The sequence below is a fragment of the Cystoisospora suis genome (genome assembly GCF_002600585.1).
Source record: "Cystoisospora suis strain Wien I chromosome Unknown contig_4362, whole genome shotgun sequence".
Lineage (NCBI taxonomy): Eukaryota > Apicomplexa > Conoidasida > Eucoccidiorida > Sarcocystidae > Cystoisospora > Cystoisospora suis.
In genome coordinates, this window is record NW_027157154.1 from 1 (window position 1) to 17,671 (window position 17,671).

Genomic DNA, 17,671 nt, shown 5'->3' on the forward strand with positions numbered 1-17,671 from the left:
AGGAGGAGGAGAAGGAGAGGGAGAGCTCAAATGATCTTCATCTTCCTATATGTACAGAGAAGAGCTAGACAAGAATGTAGTAGGGCTGTAGATCGATACGTCTCTTATGGTGAGACTTTGAAGAGGGAAGGATGAGTTATATTAGACCGGAGAGAGATATCGTACAGGGAGAGAAGAAAGCATGAATGTATTGGGAGAATCTGTCATTCCCATCTTCCGTCTGAAGATCTCTTTACATGTATAGATCTAGATATATCTCTCTAGATAGATATTTACCTAGATATGTATACATGAGTAGATATACCTAGATGCAGATACATAAGAAGAGATAGAGATCTATCTCTATCTAGGTAACTGATTAACAACTTAAGAGAGATGAACAGAGAGAAAGACGACTAGAAGAAAAACTCAGCTACCACGTCATGAAGGCATTCCTGAGGAGGAGGAGGAGAAAAATACCTCATATAAGCCTACACGTTTGGTTTCTTCTTTTTCTTTCCATTCTTTTCTTAAATACCCCAGGAGGTCAGAGTAGCTCAGGGAAGCGAGAGGGAATGAGTATGACAAGATCTCCTTCAGCAATGGGTCGATTATCTTCTCCTTATACGACAGGAGAGAGAACAGGGGGAGCTCCTCGTACAGGAGAAGGAGAGACGTCACCCCCTGGTGTATCGAAGCTTCATTTGGCGTCCATAGCAGCCCTTGTAAGGAAGACGGATGAGTTTCGACTGAGCTTATATCTGTTATATGCTTTCTTCTACTTAGGTATATATGTAACTTAGTTGGCTACTTACGGAGAAAGACTTCATATCTTTCTCTGTCTTCTTTCTTTCTCTCTCTAAATATACCTCTAAATCTAGAGAATGCTGCCGGTCTTTCTAAAGATTTTGGAGATCGCCCGAGACAAGACGCGTGTTAGAGGTCTAGCTAAGAAAAGAAAGCTTCCTCGTTCCCTTTCCCTTCTCGATATAATGATATGCGCCTTGAAACGATGTAGCCATTACATCTCGAGACTTTCTCTCTAGAAGATGTTCCAATAGAGAAAGTGAAGAAGAAAAAGGTCTTTGTTTTGATAGGGGATGTCGTTAGGAGTGAACTCAAGGGCCGCCCTGAAGAGGTGTAGATCGACTGTCTGTTGTAAAATGCTAAGATCAATCAGAGAAGGCGGTATACACAAGAGTCATCAGGCTCTCAACTGTCTACGGCTAAGAAAACTTCGGATAGATGTCTAGGTCAACTCTTCATCCGTAGAAAACGTCTTTGGCACAGCTGTTGTTGCCTGTTAGTTAAGGGAGCAAAACACGAGTCAATCCACTTTCAGCTGGTTATCTTGCCAAGACTTCATCCGATCGGCAGAGTACCTGCTTGTTTCTCCATCCCGACATGCGGACCTCCATGATTGATTTTTGTCTCTCATCATTCTATAGCTTTACTTCTATTCATGGGGAGAAGCGAAGTGCACTTCAAACTGTATAGCAGGTAGAAGCTAGGTTGAGTTGATCTCCGAAGGACCGTCGGAGTAATAGAGGAAGAAGACTGTCTCGTTCGCGAGAGGATATCAGGCACTGTCCCTGCCTGTAGACATACATAGTGTTACTGAGGTGACTTTTTCATTCTCGAAATAAAGGGTTGCTCATCAACTTGTTCGTATGCTAAAGCATGAATGAAAAGAAGGCTCGTAAGACAATCATAGACTTCAATCCTTGTAAGAACGTTTCATCTTTTTTTATGGCACCCTGTTCGCTTTCTTCTTCAATCTATCTATGCACCGATCTTCCTTCTTTTCTTCCTTCCCTTTCATCACGCCTAGCGGTCTCTCCCAGGGTCTGCGGGTTATTCTCGACCTTCGCCGACAACTGCCGCTGCGCAACGACGGGCCCGTCATGCCCAACAGCAGCAGCTTGAGAAACTCATTCAAGAACATGCTGAGTTACGAGAGCAGGAATATCAGAAACAGAAAGAACTCCTACAGAGTCAGTCAGAAGGAGTTCAGAATCCTAACACTAATGATGGTAGGACGGGAGTGTCGCCAGGTCTCGGCGGCTCTCAGCCCGGTGCGAGCTCTGATCAAGGAGGAACAAAACCTTGTGGGAGTGGTTGGAGTAGAGGTCAAACATTTCAACAAGAGGTAGGCCAACTATACTTGTCAGTTTTCAGCAGTAGTTTTTTATCACCAGGAGGCGGGACGGGTGTAGAAGACGATAAGAGTAAAAGAAAACGGGAAGAGAGAAGGTAGTATGGCGGCAAAAGCTGTTAGGACAGAAGGAAAATCGGCGACACAAGAAGAAGATGGTAGATTCCGAATAGAAATCGAGAAGTACAGGCTTTCTCTCGCGGGGTGTTGTTGAGGACTGAAGGAGAGACAAAAGGAGAAGCAGAACTTTGTACAGCAGTAGGATGAAGATGTACCAACAGAAGAAAGGGCGGTGAACAGTTCACAGGAATGCTGGCAGTTTCGTTGCCTCAAGCAAACATTCGGTTCTTTCCACGAGGAATCACTTTCACTCCCTCCCTCACAAATTGGTACAAACAGACGGGCATGCAGGCAAGTCAGAGAGACGTTAGCAAGGAAAGTGTCTGGGAGACAATGACAGGGGAGGAAAGACAACCTGCCATGATACGAGGATTGCCTGAGAAAGTATCTCTTCCTCGGCAAAGCGGCTCCGCCACTTTCTTTGGGTAAGAGATGTTAGGCTAGCTTCACACTTCCCATGGCGGCTGACGGACTAACGCACTCGCCAGTTTCGCCAAAAAAGTTAACTAGAGCCTCAAACTCACTCTTCTCAGAGTGATCCATGACGGCCTGCATGTCAACAGGACACCCTTAAGACTGCAGCGCGTACCTTATCCAAAATTTGGATCCGTCACGCACTGCAAATAAACACAGCAGTTTTGCTTCTTTCCACTAGTAATCTAAAAGAGTGCTTCGAGAACGTGCCCTAATCGCACACCGCGACAAGTTAGTTGTCGCCATGTGTACCCAAGTGAATGCCACGTAACTAGTACTTACGTTAGGACTATAGCCGTCTTTTTTTTTTTCCCCAGTAACTGACAGAGTTTTCCATGTTGCAAGGTGTCTTTTCCATCTTCCTTAGGGGCGCTCCCTCCCTAACAATGACACAGGACAACCTGGCTCGTCTGCTGGACTCACGTTACGAGATCCTGCTGCAGCGGAAGCGGTGGCAGCAGCAACAGCTGGCATCAATGCCGCTTTGGCAGCCGGTTTTATGAATAAACCGGAGAGTTTTCATACCCGATGTTTGAGAGTTCCTTCAGTAGATTCCTCCTCCTGCGCCATGTGTGATGGTCGAGGCAACTGTAACAAGTCTTGTAGTGGTGGGAAACACGGAGACTGCGTCCATTCAGCAGGGACTAAAGGGGGTGTTGGGACTCCATTGCGAGACAGTGTGCTGGGGTTCTCGACGGCGGACAAAGGGTCACGAAGAGAGAAGCAAGGTGATTCTGAGCCGTCCAGTAACAAGCCGGTGCCAAGGCTTGACACCCAGCAGCTCTTTTCACGGCTCTCTGCACCTCCCAGTCGTGGATTCAAAGCAGAAGACAACCCAGGATGGGTCTTTGACGCCGGAAACCGGCCGCAGCGCCATGCCAATGAGCGCGCAACGTCTGCGCTCTCGGGTTCCATTAGCGCCAGCCCAGATCGGGTTGGTTCCGTAAAACAGCGACGAGGCCTCATGAGTGCGGTGGAAGGTCGAGGAACTCTGCGTGATGGCAATTCATTGAGAACTTTTTCTCCCACATCCGGGAGTGGAGACAGAGGGGTATCACTCCGTGGTGTCGCAGCAGCTAGCCACGAGCTGGTAAGAAGACTCAGGATGGCTAGCCGGCTAATCGCTACCAGGTCAAATAGACCCCTTGGCTAGAGCGACGTTGAAATGGACATAACGAGACCTCTCATAAATCTGAGATTAGGGCATACAGTATCGCTGAGTCAGAGATAATGAATAATAGACTCGGACCCTTAAAAAGCCCGCAAGCCGCTTTCTTGCGGCTGTAACCTCGCAGCATTGGGTGTCGCGGTAGTAGGCTGTACATCCGGACAGCGGCAACTAGTTGAAAGGGGTGCTTTTCTGAGGGCTGCAGGGCGGAGGGGTGGAGACTATCGGTACGGATTAGGCGGCTTCAGGCGCGGCTCTCTAAGCAGCGTCGCGGGCAAGGATAGTTGCTTCCACGCCGCCTGACGTCGTTCCCTTCCGCTGTTGCCCTCTTGCAGGCGTCGAGAGCCGATCCGCAGCGAGGCGATACTGGTAAGTCTGATGCTGATCGGCTACTCAACGCGCGGAATCTTCCTAGCGATGAAGTGCCATCCAGTTGAGGGCGGACTGTCTGTCTTTACTTCGATTTCTTCAACATGTTGATCCCACCAACAGGCTTTTCACCTTCATATAATTATCCAGGAGTCTGTAAGCTGTGTAGACAAGGATTCTGGGAAGCAATACATCTACGGAAATTTTGCCCTGTCGCATTTGACTGTCGTGCAGACTCATCTGGTTTAGACTGGGATCTGTCGCTGCAATTGCCGAGGAATGCGAGCCCGACGGCTACCCGTCAGATGGTACGTCAACTTTTCGGGAAGAGAATCCAGCAGCAGTTTCAGCGGAAACAAGCCGAGAACTCACAACTCATCCAAAAGCGTCCTGCTACGCGTGGCGACGCTAACCCTATGTGACAACTTTGTAGCCACCTCATTTCTTCAAATGCAGTTTTCACGTGAAGTCTTGTGATGAGGTGGCCTGGCCTGGATCCTCTCGTGGGTTACCTCTTTCGGTTTTCGACTTCATCTAAGAGCGAGAACAAGAATGCCAGAGGATGTGTTTCCGGCTAGCGCCGACTTTCTGGCTACGGAGACCACCACACCGCGGCAAAACGGTGCTACCCGATCTGCACGGCACGCAGCGTCTCCGATACTCGAGAGCGAGTGACCTAGAATCTTTCTCAAAAAGCACGTGAGTGCAAGAAAGCTTTCTTTCAGACTACGTTTCTGACAATGCTTAGGTAGTTGACCTCTGAACCAATGACCATCGTTCCCAACCGCTAAGAGTGAACGACCAAAAACACCTTCAAAGTCCTTCCAGTCAGTTCAGCGTGGTCGCTCCGTTTCAGGCACCCTGACTTTCACGAAGCAGGTCTTTCGCTGTGGTTTCCCCCTCCAAGGTTCACGGTCTCGGAGTGCTTGCCCAACCAGGGGGAACCGCTCTACCAAGAGACAGTGACCCGGGACGTTGCAGGCACTGATAAAGAAGGAGCGGTGACGTCTACACACACCCTGCGAAGGTCACCATCTAACAATGGGAGCACACGAGTCACATACTGTTGGCAGGAAAGAAACTCAGTCGCGCCGATATGACCCGCCGCACAGCGGTGTTGCGCACATGGGGCGTACGCGACGTGCTTTGTCTTCCGTAAACTCACCGTCTTCTTTTTGAAGAGAGAGAGAGTGGAGCAAAAACTGCCCGTTATACATCTCCCTTCGGGCAGGATCTCCGAGCACCTCTACTCGGGGTCATCTGTACACCGCGGATGTTCGCCGGAAGCGTTCCTTTCCTTCGCAAAAAACATTTACGGTCTTCAGATCGAAGCATCGCAGGTACAAGCTAGATGAGTAAATCATTGATCTGTGACGGCAGGCACGGACATTTCATAGGGAAGAGGCCTTTCGCTTTTTGCAAAATAGAAAACAGACTTGGACTCAACGCATCTGAAATCAGCGACAACTCACCTTCACCGCTGCAACGTACCTCCTGCAGTGCTGACAGAAAGCCTCCGGAGGCGCGTCGAGGAGCCGGCTTAGGCGATTCTTCATCGTCCGATTGGCCAGCGTCTTTAATCCAGGCGACGTGGTGGCGGGGCCCGAGGTTCACATTTAGCGCAGCGACGGCATCCTCATACGTGTATTTAGCGGGCTGGTAAGCAGAAGAGATCACAAATGAGGGCGGCATAGCCGCACTGGACGGAGAGGTGCCTTCAATAACAGTCGTGTCTAGCAAAAGCACTATCGACCCGTTTCTTCCCTCAGAATTTTAGTCGTCGTTGGGCTGCCGCCGATGTCATCCCGGCCGGACGGAGCTCCAGAGCTTACCGGAGGCGGGAACGACCAGTCCCTGATCCCTTTGAGAGTTTTGTCTTTCACAAACCTGCAACGGCGAAACACACGCCACTGGTCATAAAGCCAAAGTGCCTTAACGTGTGATAAGGGGGAAGGCAAGGTGAGAAGCCGCACCTGGTTTAACGTTGTTTACGGTGTCTAGTGTGAGGCTGTCCCGGAGACATCAAACTTGTCTAGACGAGGTAGCATTTTGGAACTTGTCAAGGCGAGACAGCAATTCCCGAGTTACCATTGTATACAAAGGGTACAAGTCGAGGATAATATCTGTCGCACGCCTCTCACACCTAGGCTACGAAGAAGTTGAAGATAGGATATTCCCGCACCTCGTAGGTTGCCCTCCTTCAGTCGTCTATCCTGTTCCGAAGAAGTGTGCAAGCAAGCGGAAAATAACCACTCCTCGGAACGAGATCACTTCACCTGTAACGGAGACGCACTTCATCCACAAGATTTTGTTTGTACGCTTCCCACTTGACTGCTTGAAGATACTGATGTAGCAATTCCTGGTCGTCTGGTAGTGGCCCACTAGCCAGGTCAATCGATCGTCTCATCTCGTCAGTCAAACTCTGACAGAGAGAGCCCAGCAAAGAGAGCTCTCTCGTGGGTGGATCTCAAACCCGGTCGTTTTCATTGTTTGTACGATAGCTTCGCCAGAGAAAGACGACAGGCCATGCTCGGGCCGAAGGCCGGCCAACAAATCGCGCGGCCTCCGGCGGAGCAGACATACCTTCAGAAATTGGCGCTTGTCAATGCTGAACACCTGAATAGTCCAGCGCAGTGACACTGCACTCCCGCTCAAGTCTGAGCGGAGACATCATACCACGAGTAGTTCGCAATAGCGGGCTACCACCGTCACCATTCTCTTGGAAACCCCGCGATCCTATCTACTGGCTCGATTCATATGGAGTAGCAACCGAGTGGGCGCGGGCCCGTTGATAAAGCAGTCCGCCGTACCTGTGCAGCTGGGAACGCTACGAGTGTCACTCCATAAACATTTCCACGCTCAGCCACAATGGCGTTCTTTTCCCCGTCTAGAATCTGAAAAGCAAAGGCAGTCTGAAGCGTGGAAGAGGATCGTACACATGTTCCTGAGGCTGGGAGTACACTGGGAGAGCCGGCCCTAGGTAATGATCTCTGCGCTTGTCCAGCGTCGAGACACTTTCTACACCCCAGAAAATTCGTTTCCTTTGGATACTCATCCCCTTTTGTCAAGAACTGTGCTAGTAACTGGCCTTAGGATAACTTAACCTGCCCGATCCCGGCAGCAACTGCAGTCACTGATGTTCTTAGCGTTTGATGCGCTGATCTTTCGGCTTCCGACGCTATCTGGGACCGTTGCAGATAGACCGGGCTCAAGCGCGCACTTCTCTGGCTCCATAAATTGATCTTCGATTAAGGCTTGCGACTTGAAGCACGAGACGCTTCGTTTTAGTGTGTTTCGTCGTTGCCGGCTTTCCTTCCGAGATAGAGTCAGCGCGTTTCGCTCTGGAGGAAGCGCCAGTCAGGGAGCTCCGTCTAGCTTCTGTGCTAGCTTCGCTCTCTAAACGAAGACAATCATTCATCAGCGCGCAGAACACGTAGCTGTTTCAGAATTTCGCATGACCTCGGATTCCACAGCCTAAACACTAGGCAGCCCGTTCAACTCCACCATTCTGGTGAAAGAGCCTCATGCAGCGCAGTCGGCAAAATGCCGCTGACAGAGCGCGAGGCAAGGAGGACCGCGGCAAGCAGGGGGCCCCGAAGGTGCGTCCGCGTTGCCGCTGAATTTGTGTGGTGCCTTGTTCAGGTCTAAGAGACTAGCGCTGTATCGACTCACTGGCTCTTGAGCCTTTTGTGGAGCTTCCTCTCGAGCCGTCTGGGAGCTCTGAGGAAGGTGAAGCTGGCTTGGCCGGACTGCGCGTAGCAACGTCGGAGCTAACCAGTGGCTGGTTCACGTCTTGACCTCCTTCTAGATGGGACGCTGTCGGAAGAGGAGACCGCGTGAGTCCCCTGCCTCTCTGCTTTGTGACGAGATTCATGTTCCTGTCTACTCTCATTGACCGCAGAGCCAAAACTGTTCCCGACTCGACCAAGATGACCTGGTTAGCCTCCTCGCCTTGCCTCAGAATAATCTGCATTCACACGGCGCCTAAACTGTAGGACAACACTCCTGAAGCTCGACTTCCTGCTCACTCCTGGAACACCAGTCACTGAATAGTTCCCGTACACCTTTCATTCGGGGGATGGCACGTGCTTCTGCACTGGCTAGCGCAGAAAAAGCAAGCCTCCATGACGAACAACCGGTACGGATAGTCTGCAGCGCAGGAAGTGAGATTCAAGGCAGCTTCTCCGCGGCTGCGCCAATGAAGAGAGGCAGAGAGTAGTGGTTTGATTTTTTGTGCATTGTGGGTTCTCTGGCGAGCGCTGCTACTGGCAGAAACAGACCGCGGCTTCACTCGAGACTGGCCCGGTAATACCTACCTGGGGGCCAGGGTAACTGTGCTGTTTGAGCTTCTCCGCCAAAGCCTTGACGTCGATGTCGGAGCATCCTTTAAGGAAGGGCAAACTCTGCAAAAAGTGGACGCTGCGGGCGAACACACGATGATAGGGGCACTTTGTTCCTGTCTACCATACAAGGCAGAGTCTGTCATACCTTTGGGGAGAGGCTGGACGTTTTATGATTGGCTAGTGACGGTCTGAGGCATCCGCTGACGAACCCGAACGTCCGTCATCGCCGAGTAACAACAACCAGCCAGGCTGCTCAGTCGGAGAGAATGCTCTCTGGGGGAGCATCGAGACTCTAGCGGAGCCGGCAGGCTAGCGTCAACTTACTGCTTTTCGAACATCTCCTTATGCTTCCGCATGGCCATGGCCTGATAAGCCTCCCTCGTTAGCACTGTCTCGGCACACGCAAAGGGCAGGTCCGGGGAATATGGGAGAAAGCTGATCCGACGTTGCTTTGCAACAGTTGGGGTGCGATGGGAAACACTTTGGTGTCAGGAAAGATGTCTATGCCCCTGGAGATGTTGTGCAAATAGGTGTTCGAACAACCAGTCAAAACACACCTCCACCAAAGCCCAGGACTGTGTAAACGCCCAGGTGAAGCATCCGCCGAGACTCGAGTTCCCGCTGTTTCTCCCGGCGAAAAGAGGCAGTTGCCGGTGGTGCATCAGCTCACCAAGAGTGCCTGTTGGTTCGAGGCACACAACGGTTGCAGCTCGGGGTTTGTTTTCCATGAGCGCCATTTCTCCAAAGCCACTTCCGGACTCGAGTATCGCAATCTGCTGAAATGTTTCACTGCTTGGAGTGACAGGAGCCTGGACAGATACCCGTCCCGAGAGGATAATGTAGTACTTGTCTCCATAGTCCCTATATCGGAAAATAACTTGTTTCGGCTTGTATGTCTCGTATGTTAAACTCCCACAGAGGGATTTCTGGGTGACTTCGTCCAACTTGGAGAACAGGTTGACATGTCGAATGACTTGGAACATAGTCTCGATGTTGTCTGGCTGCTCCCAGGGAGAAACCACACATGCAGCTTGCAGGATGTCTCTCTAGTCGGCCTCAGCCGGTTTGTACGTAGCAATTGCTGGAGGAAACAGAATGATTTGTCCTGTGTACGGAGCCCGTGCCGCTTACTGTTCGCTCTTTCGGGTCCTGTAGACATACACACGTGAAGCCGATACTCTGAATGGATCTCCGCAGAGAAACCCCAGAGCAGTCCATTGTGAATGAGCTGCTTTTGCAGTTTTTGCCTTTCCAGACAGCCCGCAGAAGGGAGTGTCTACTTGATGCTTCCGAGGAGCTACACCGATGTGCACCTTGGAGGTCAGAGGCTGCGTGAAGCATATGTCTTTTGACTGACCTTCGACGCCGCTTCGCGAAGTGCCTCGAGCTGGAGAAAAGTGAGGCTGCTTGTTCTCATTTTGTCTCACTCCGTGGAAATAGAATTCAAGACTACTTGAGGCAGCGGTCCCTATCGCAGACCACGCCCCTGCAAACGAAGCCCTCCACGGCAAGGCACCTCACTAAATGGCAACGGAAAGGCCCCTTTGAGTCCCTGCCTGAGTCCAGAGCCGAAGTGGATCACGAGACGGAAGGGGACCGAAGGACAAGGTACAGATTGAATAACACTCGCCTGCCGTTGAGCGTTCAGTATGATGCTGAGACCTCTTTGCAAGGTCTCACTGTGCGGAGTTTGTTAAACGGAAAGGCCAGCTGCTCAAAAATTAGCAGCCTCGTCCTCATCAAGAGCACCTGGAGCTCCTGTCACCACCAAGAGAGAGATGGTGATACGGTACTGTTGCTTCTCTGTAGTCTAATCTACGAATGAAAGCTGTGAGACATGAATTACGCGACTGCGGAGTCTATTCTGTCACGAACAACAAAGCGTTTGCATCCACCGACTGCAAAGGAGACTCCTGTTCTGGCTCGCCCCTAAGTTAAGCAGAGCACGCCCAACTTCGATTCAGCTTGTAGACTCGATTCTCCTGCATGCTCACTTTGTGGGGCCAAGCGGCTGATTACTCTTGTCTATCTTCCTGCGTGTGTCTGGCCTCGCTTGGCAACGGCTGACTTCTTGCTGGCGACAGTAGGTTATGTACTTTCAGCTCGAAAGGGGGGAGGGAGAACGGAAGACTCACTGCGAGGCATTATGAGGACAAAATGCCTACACAGTAAGAGCCCCCCATTCGGTAGCAAGCCCCAGTCTGTATTCATGTTGACCTCAATCAAGAAAGAAGCCTCAACCAAAGTGCGGTGGACAGCCAAGCGCCCCCTAGTAGAAACACACCGTCTCGAGCAGAGTTCTCACGAGTTTCAGTGTCCGACGGATACTACGAATAGCATCTGTACACACCGCCCCGGAGCAAGGACCCCCTTTCAGTTCCGTCCCGCCACACGAGGGACGTGCCCGTCACGGTAGGCCTCTCTTCTTTTGGTGAGACCCAATTTTCGAGACAGAAAGTCAGCTCTACCGGAGAATAGAAAGCATCACTGCTAGACGCCGGGGCAGTTTCCCCACTTTGCATGCCAAGAACTGACACAGGGGTCAGTGGAGTGGCTCACGAGTGAGCTGGAAACTGGGAAGACCTGGAGAAACATGGACAGGCTGAACAGCGTGGTGAGCACTCTGCCAACTGTCCGATCGCCCCCTTTTCCAATGTGTAACCAAGGAGGAATGTCGTGGTTCTGCAAGGGCGGTTGAAAGACGAGCCCCATCAGTGGCGAGAGTCTGAATGAAGAGCCCACAAGAAGCTAGGTCCCTTTCAAATCGTGTGTCTCTCAGAGGAAGCGCCTCCACGGCTTAAGTGAGCACCCCGTAAAGTGAAGACAGCTCGGTGGCCGTGAGAGGCGCCACGTCACACAACTGCCGCGATCGGCGGGACCAAGAGCCAGTGGTCGGTATCGTTTGCTGAATGCGAGAGAAAGATGCAGTGCTACTCACTTGCTAGTAACGCGGATACAGAAAAACGGAAAGCGTCAGGCAACCGAGTGGCTTGGCAGAGGCACACAGGTGTAGGAATTCGCTGGGAAGTACCTACCACGTGGCATACAAAAGACGGGCTGCGACTGCGGCCCCTCCCGCGAGCCTCCCTGGTGCAGGCAGGAACCCCCTAGTTGATCTTTCCTTTCTATAGATCAGTGTGAAACAACCAGCCGTACTTGTCCAGCAATCGCCATGGTTGCCTCGCTCCTCACGCGGAATGGACCGGCGGCTTTCTGATGAACAAGAAAGACTCGTCTCACAATTTTTCCGCTTGAGTATCAGCTCCAGAGACTTCGATTCGGGGTGAAGGGTCGAAAGTTTTTTTTCTCTATGAGCTCGTCCCGTGTCTTCTTGGGGCTATCAAGCGTGTCTATGTTTGGTTCTCCGCTGTCGGCAACCATTCACACCGCACTGATAATCTGTAGATAGCGTCTCTTCCGGAGCCTCCTTCTCGTCTTGTGAAACGGGATCTCAACAACTGGTGGAGAGAAAGTCCTTCAAGAGTCACTCACTCCACAGCTAGAGAAGTCGCGAGCAACCAACCGATGGACACGTTGAGAGTGCCGCGGATGGATCCTGCTTAGGGCAAAATGAACGCTCACCTTCTTAAACAGAAACCGCTCTCTGCCAAAATGCTCGAGTTCGGTGATGAAGAAAGAAGCTTCTATCGTTACCTAGATCTATCTGACCTTGCCTCCATCTCTTTCGCTCAGCATCCAGCACCAACACCCACTCCTTTCCTTTCTGCCTTTCCCACGCCGAATTCTCCATCAATACTATTCTCAGACATTCTTGTACTCTGTTCGAAACTCCGAGCTCTCTCTTGGAGAAGGTGTAGGCGAGTTAATGATCGTAGTAGGCACGTAACTCTCACACTCTGCGAAGGAGGGGGGAAGGCATCGAAGACCGACCGCATGCAGAGTCGTGATCTTACCGTGTAACAGTAGTAAGGCTGGTCGGATGGTGATGATGATGGTGTTGGTATCTTCCACATGGCAACATCCCTGCAAAGCCTTAAGACCATTTTCCTTTTAGGAAGCGAAAGTAGAGTAGAAAGGGTGTTGATTCTTGCTGAGATTCCCTTGAATTTTTTCATCCAAAAAAGCGTCCCTCATGGCGCGTCTCTTCTGTATTGCTTGACGTTTTCCTCTACATCTACACTGCAGAATAGATTCTGTTGTTACTTTCTTGGTTCCTCCCTGCTGCTGACTCCGTTCGTTACGGCTACTAGAGTTCTGAGGTCTTTCCGACTTTTCTTACTCCTTTGTCGAACAGATGATCTTTGCTTCTTCCTTCGTTTTTTCTTTTCCTTCTTCTTCAGCCTTTCGTCACTAACTCGGATCGATTTCTTCCTCTCGAATTCTTTCCCTTCTCTTCTTCTCATGTCTCCTTTTCTGGCTAGATGGCGAAACCTGCTTTTGCCCCAAAGTCTCCTTGTCTGCCCCCTCTAATTTCAGCACCCTCGTGTGTCAATTCAGAGCCTTCAAGAAGAGTTCTCTCAAAAGCAGGGTCTCTTTCATCCTCATCAACCGTATCTTCAAGTCCAGAGAAAGGTGACAGGAGTATTTCTAGCTGTGGTAAAAATCCAGTTCATTCGTTTCTCTCGAGAACAGCTCATCTGCATCCTAGTCACACATGTCATAGCCCAGAAGGACATCCATCACTTACTCAGAACCACAGCAGGCCTACCGGCAGATCAAGTCATAGTTCCAGAGTCGTCATGCGGACAGGCAGTATGAAGTGTACAGACGGTCTCTCTTTTTCTCCACATGTCTTCTTTTCCCGGTCTCTTTCTCGCCTCTCATCCTCTTCATCCTCTTCTCTTTGTTCCACATTTGTTCGTCTTGTTGCTACTCTCATCATTCTTCTGACCATCGCTCTTTTTCATCAACACTATGGTGAGTTTGATCGGGATCATTCTGAAGGGCTGAAGAAGGCCAGTACAAGAAATGGGGGTGGGGCTGCACATGAGGAGGAAGGACAGGGAGGTGGACGCTTCACGAGTTATGGTGGGACTTCTTCTCGATTCCTTTTCTTCAACTCTCTACTTCTCCTTCCCTATTCTTCTGTATCCTTGTTCTCGTCGCCTTTCTTGTTGGCTGAAGCAAGTAAGTTCCTATCTCTCTCTTCTCTTCTTCCTCTTCGACTCTTTTTCTCTCTCTCACGACAAAAGTGTATTCTTCCCGTCTCTTGATAGCTTTTCACGTTCTGCAAAGACAGAAACCATCGCGCAATTCACGCTATCTTCATAGACATATGGGTATATCTGTCTATTTCCTACATAGATATACTTATCTCTCTAGATGTGTGTATTGATACGTGTACTTACGCATCTGTATGAAGAGAGGTGGGTTTCTGTTGTCTACTAGGGTTATGTGGGTTTACCTCAACAGAGGAGGGAGGAGGAACAAAAGGTCATGTCTAGTGATAAGAGGTGAAATCTTCATATCAGCAAATGTGCACGTATATACATGTATATATAGAGAGAGAAAGTCATCTATCTATCCATATCTACATATATATCTATATATGTATACATATAGATAGTTGGATTATCAAACAAACAGTTTAGAGAGATATATAAGAAGGATAGTTACAGGCAGGAGTGTAGAAGAAGTCTTCTCTCCTGTGAACCTCTTCGTTCTCCTGGGTCTTTTTCTCTTCATCGATACGGATCGTATTCTTATCTCCTTTCGAGATGAGAATACGATCTTTACCTTTAGATCTTTCTCACTTTCTTTCTCTCAAGGATTTCTCGACTTTTGATTTATAGACGAGAAAGAAAGAGGATCTCTTCTACATTTTCTTCTCTCCCTGTGTTTTCTGAGTCACTTTCTTCTCTTCGTTCATATAACTTTTTCTCTTCTCAGCTCACCTTTGTAGAGGGAGTGGAAGTAGCAGGCCAATCTCTTCTTCATTCTCTCTCTCTTTCCTTATGCACATACGTGTATCTACATATTCATACATGATACATCCATACCTACATATACGTACAGATCTATCTATCCACATATGCATGCATAGTTGTTGTGTTGGTTCTTTAGGACCTTCGCCTAACAAGTCGAGGGACTTCTACCGTATCTTAGGAGTGAAGAGAAATGCCACTACACGGGAGATTGATAAGGTGAGGAAGGAGAAATCGGGTGTCCTCCTTTCTTTGTCTCTACGTCGAAGGAGAAGCAAGAAAACCCCTACATACAGACATACCTGTTCACACAGAGAGGTGCTTTTTCATCTTCGGTCTCTATCATTGTGGATGATATGTGTACATCTATGCATGCGTGTGAATAGATAGATGTCTCCTACAGAACATGAAGGGGTATTCCGAGGGGGATGTATATGTGTGTGTATGTATGTGTATGTACACCATATGTATTCTGGATATATTCAAGTGGGGTTTGTGTACGTGTCTCTCTCTTATGGATGAGGAAGAGTTGCCTTTGATAAGTAGCTATCTCATCATAACTCTTAGCAGTGGCGCTAGGAGGAGGAAGAAGAAGAAAACCGCATGCACGGCACATCGGGGTTGTTTTCCCTGGCTCCTCGTCTTAGTGTGTCGAGCAACATACACATGCCTTGATACACTACACACCTATTTCCATACATAGACTATATACATAGACATACATACATAGGCATACATACATAGACCCATCTACATAGGACTTGTATTACAAGGATTGATATGAGTAGTGGAGCCTTGAAGACACATATAGGGTGCTTGTAAGTTTCCATTCGAGCCGACCGTATAGGTCTCTGTATGTATCTATATCTGTCTGTATTGAGAGAGACACTAAGTGCTTTTCTCCGTTCAACTTCTTCACTCCGTGTACGGGTAGAGAATTGAGAAGGGTGGCAGCAGTCTTATGATGTAGGAGTTATCCTACAGATCTACACATCTATCATATCAGGTCTCAGAACCGAGTTTCTCGAGAGAGAGAGTCCTCCCTCTCTCTCTTCACCTTCTTCTTCTTCTGTCTCTTCTTTTTCATTATTGCGTATCTTCTTTCTTCTTCTGTGTCGAGATGCTGATTGAAGCTACCCCCCTCCCGGGGGGCATCAATGTTACTCACATTCTGTTTCTTTCTTTCTCTCATGTCTTCTTTCTCTCTTTCTTTCTCTTTGTGTCTTTCTCTTCTGGCTGCTGATATACCGTAGGCCTATCGCGGACTCGCCAAGAAGTATCACCCCGATGTGAACCCAGGGAATGAGGAAAAGTTTCTAGACATAGCCAAGGCACATGAAGTAAGGCAGCAGTTGCCTTTCTTTCTTTCCTTCTTACTTTCTTTCTTTCTCTTCATTTTGCGTCTCTTCTCTTCTCGTCTTATTACTGGACTCGATACTCTATTCAGTCTTTGTTCCATAAAGTATTCTTTCTTTCTCTCTCTTCTTCTCTTCTCTATGTAATCCACACACCTCATGCAGGCTTCTAGTAGAGAAAAGGATAGACAGGGAAAGAGAAAAGACGGAGGAAAGGAGTTCGATGTAGTCTTCTTTGCCTTTTTCTCTCTCAAACAGGATCTCATTGCTTGGATACATCCATCTATCTGTAATCTATCTATCACTCTTTGATCAATCTATCTATCCTTATCTATCCATCCATCTTCAACTATCTATCTATCTATCTTCGATCTATCGATCAATCTATCCATTGTAATTTAAGGTGTCTACTTCTCTTCGTGAGTGTGGCTTTATCTTTTATCGATGTAAGGGAGTCGAGTTGGAGAAAGGAAAGTCGTCAATTGCGTCGGAGGATAGATCAACGTCTATATCATCACCCTTATCCCTACCTTTCGTCCTTCTCCCCTCCTCGTCCAAAGGTTATGCAATCAGTCTCTCTCATCTCTCTTTCTGGATCAATCGATTTTTTATCTTTCTTTAGTCTTTCTGTGCCTCTCTTCATTCAACTGAACGGACGAATGAGACAGAGAGACGAGTATAGAACAGGCTACTACTTGGGGCACCCCCGTTAGCACCCCTCATTCTGCGCTTCTTTCCTTTTCTCTCTTTTTTTCTTTCTCTCAAGTTGCTTTTTCCTTTTCTTCTTCCTCCTCCTCATTCACCCTTCAGTCATCTGTGGCTTCGTTCCGATCGACTGCCTTCTGTCTGTAGGTTCTAAGCGACGCAGAACAGCGTAAGAAGTATGATATGTTCGGAGAAGCAGGGATCGATGGAAGTCCCGCAGGAGGCGGAGGGCCAGGAGGAGGACCAGGAGGAATGCCCTTCGATTTTGCTGATATTCTTGGGTAAGAAACATTCTTGAAGCCTCACCAATTGCAATCGTCTTCTTCTTCTTAATGCTCTCATATCAGTTCTCTATCAGACCTTCTCTATTAGCATCTGTATGCGGAGGAGGTATGTAGTAGGTGTGTGTGAAGGTGCATACGGATAGGTAGGCGAAAGAGAGAAAATGGATGGATGGGTAAGTAGCTAGACTAAGTACAGGCAGCTAGATCAACGGTAGACAGACAGATAGGTTAAGGATAGATAGATAAAGATAGACCGATACATATGGAGATGGTACTACGTCTGATAAACCCTTCATATACCTTACGCAGTGTATCTGTGTATAGCTATATATCTATGTATGCCGGATATCTCTTTGTATGTCTAGATGCATGCATGTAATCGTATGTGCAGAGTTAGATAGAATGAGAAAGGCTTTCCCTCTGTCTTCTTCTATTTTTAATCATTATGCTCATCTTCATTTGCATCATACATCTCACCCAGCGGGCCTTCCGATATCTTGAAGATCATCAGCTGGACACATGTCTAGTCTCCACACGTCTTTCGAGTACACATAACATAGGTCTTTAATCTATCTATCTATCTATTCTTTAATCTATCTATCTATCTATTCTTTATCTATCTATCTATTCTTTAATCTATCTATCTATCTATTTAGCTTAAGTCTCTCAATCTATCTATGTATGTATATGACCGGCATTTCTAATCTTTTCTTACGTTTCTTCCTTTCCTCTCATCCCTCTCTCCTATGCTCACGTTCCCCTCGTGTTGTTTTGTTTCTTCATTCTTATCTCCCGTATCTATCTGTCCACTAACCCATCTATCGGCTTGTAAGT

At 48.6% G+C, this 17,671-nt stretch overlaps 3 protein-coding genes across 3 annotated transcripts; 2 read left to right on the forward strand and 1 right to left on the reverse strand.

Annotated features, from left to right (window-relative positions):
- Positions 1 to 522: 522 nt before the first annotated feature.
- Positions 523 to 4,687, forward strand: CSUI_007995 (cyclic nucleotide-binding domain-containing protein; the record flags this gene model as incomplete). Its single annotated transcript, XM_068068135.1, has 5 exons — positions 523 to 704; positions 1,811 to 2,128; positions 3,096 to 3,818; positions 4,232 to 4,265; positions 4,500 to 4,687. Exons 1-5 carry the CDS (start codon positions 555 to 557, stop codon positions 4,685 to 4,687), a joined length of 1,413 nt encoding a protein of 470 aa, XP_067919887.1. The 5' UTR covers positions 523 to 554.
- Positions 4,688 to 5,822: 1,135 nt separating this feature from the next.
- CSUI_007996 (cyclic nucleotide-binding domain-containing protein) lies at positions 5,823 to 11,130 on the reverse strand (the record flags this gene model as incomplete). Its single annotated transcript, XM_068068136.1, has 11 exons — positions 5,823 to 5,921; positions 6,098 to 6,152; positions 6,849 to 6,881; positions 7,076 to 7,159; positions 7,486 to 7,661; positions 7,938 to 8,232; positions 8,582 to 8,684; positions 8,933 to 8,996; positions 9,279 to 9,605; positions 9,966 to 10,094; positions 11,124 to 11,130. 11 exons carry the CDS (start codon positions 11,128 to 11,130, stop codon positions 5,914 to 5,916), a joined length of 1,281 nt encoding a protein of 426 aa, XP_067919888.1. The 3' UTR covers positions 5,823 to 5,913.
- A 1,241-nt stretch (positions 11,131 to 12,371) lies between these two features.
- CSUI_007997 (molecular chaperone) lies at positions 12,372 to 16,838 on the forward strand (the record flags this gene model as incomplete). Its single annotated transcript, XM_068068137.1, has 4 exons — positions 12,372 to 13,696; positions 14,633 to 14,712; positions 15,747 to 15,833; positions 16,701 to 16,838. Exons 1-4 carry the CDS (start codon positions 12,991 to 12,993, stop codon positions 16,836 to 16,838), a joined length of 1,011 nt encoding a protein of 336 aa, XP_067919889.1. The 5' UTR covers positions 12,372 to 12,990.
- Between the last annotated feature and the right edge of the window lie 833 nt (positions 16,839 to 17,671).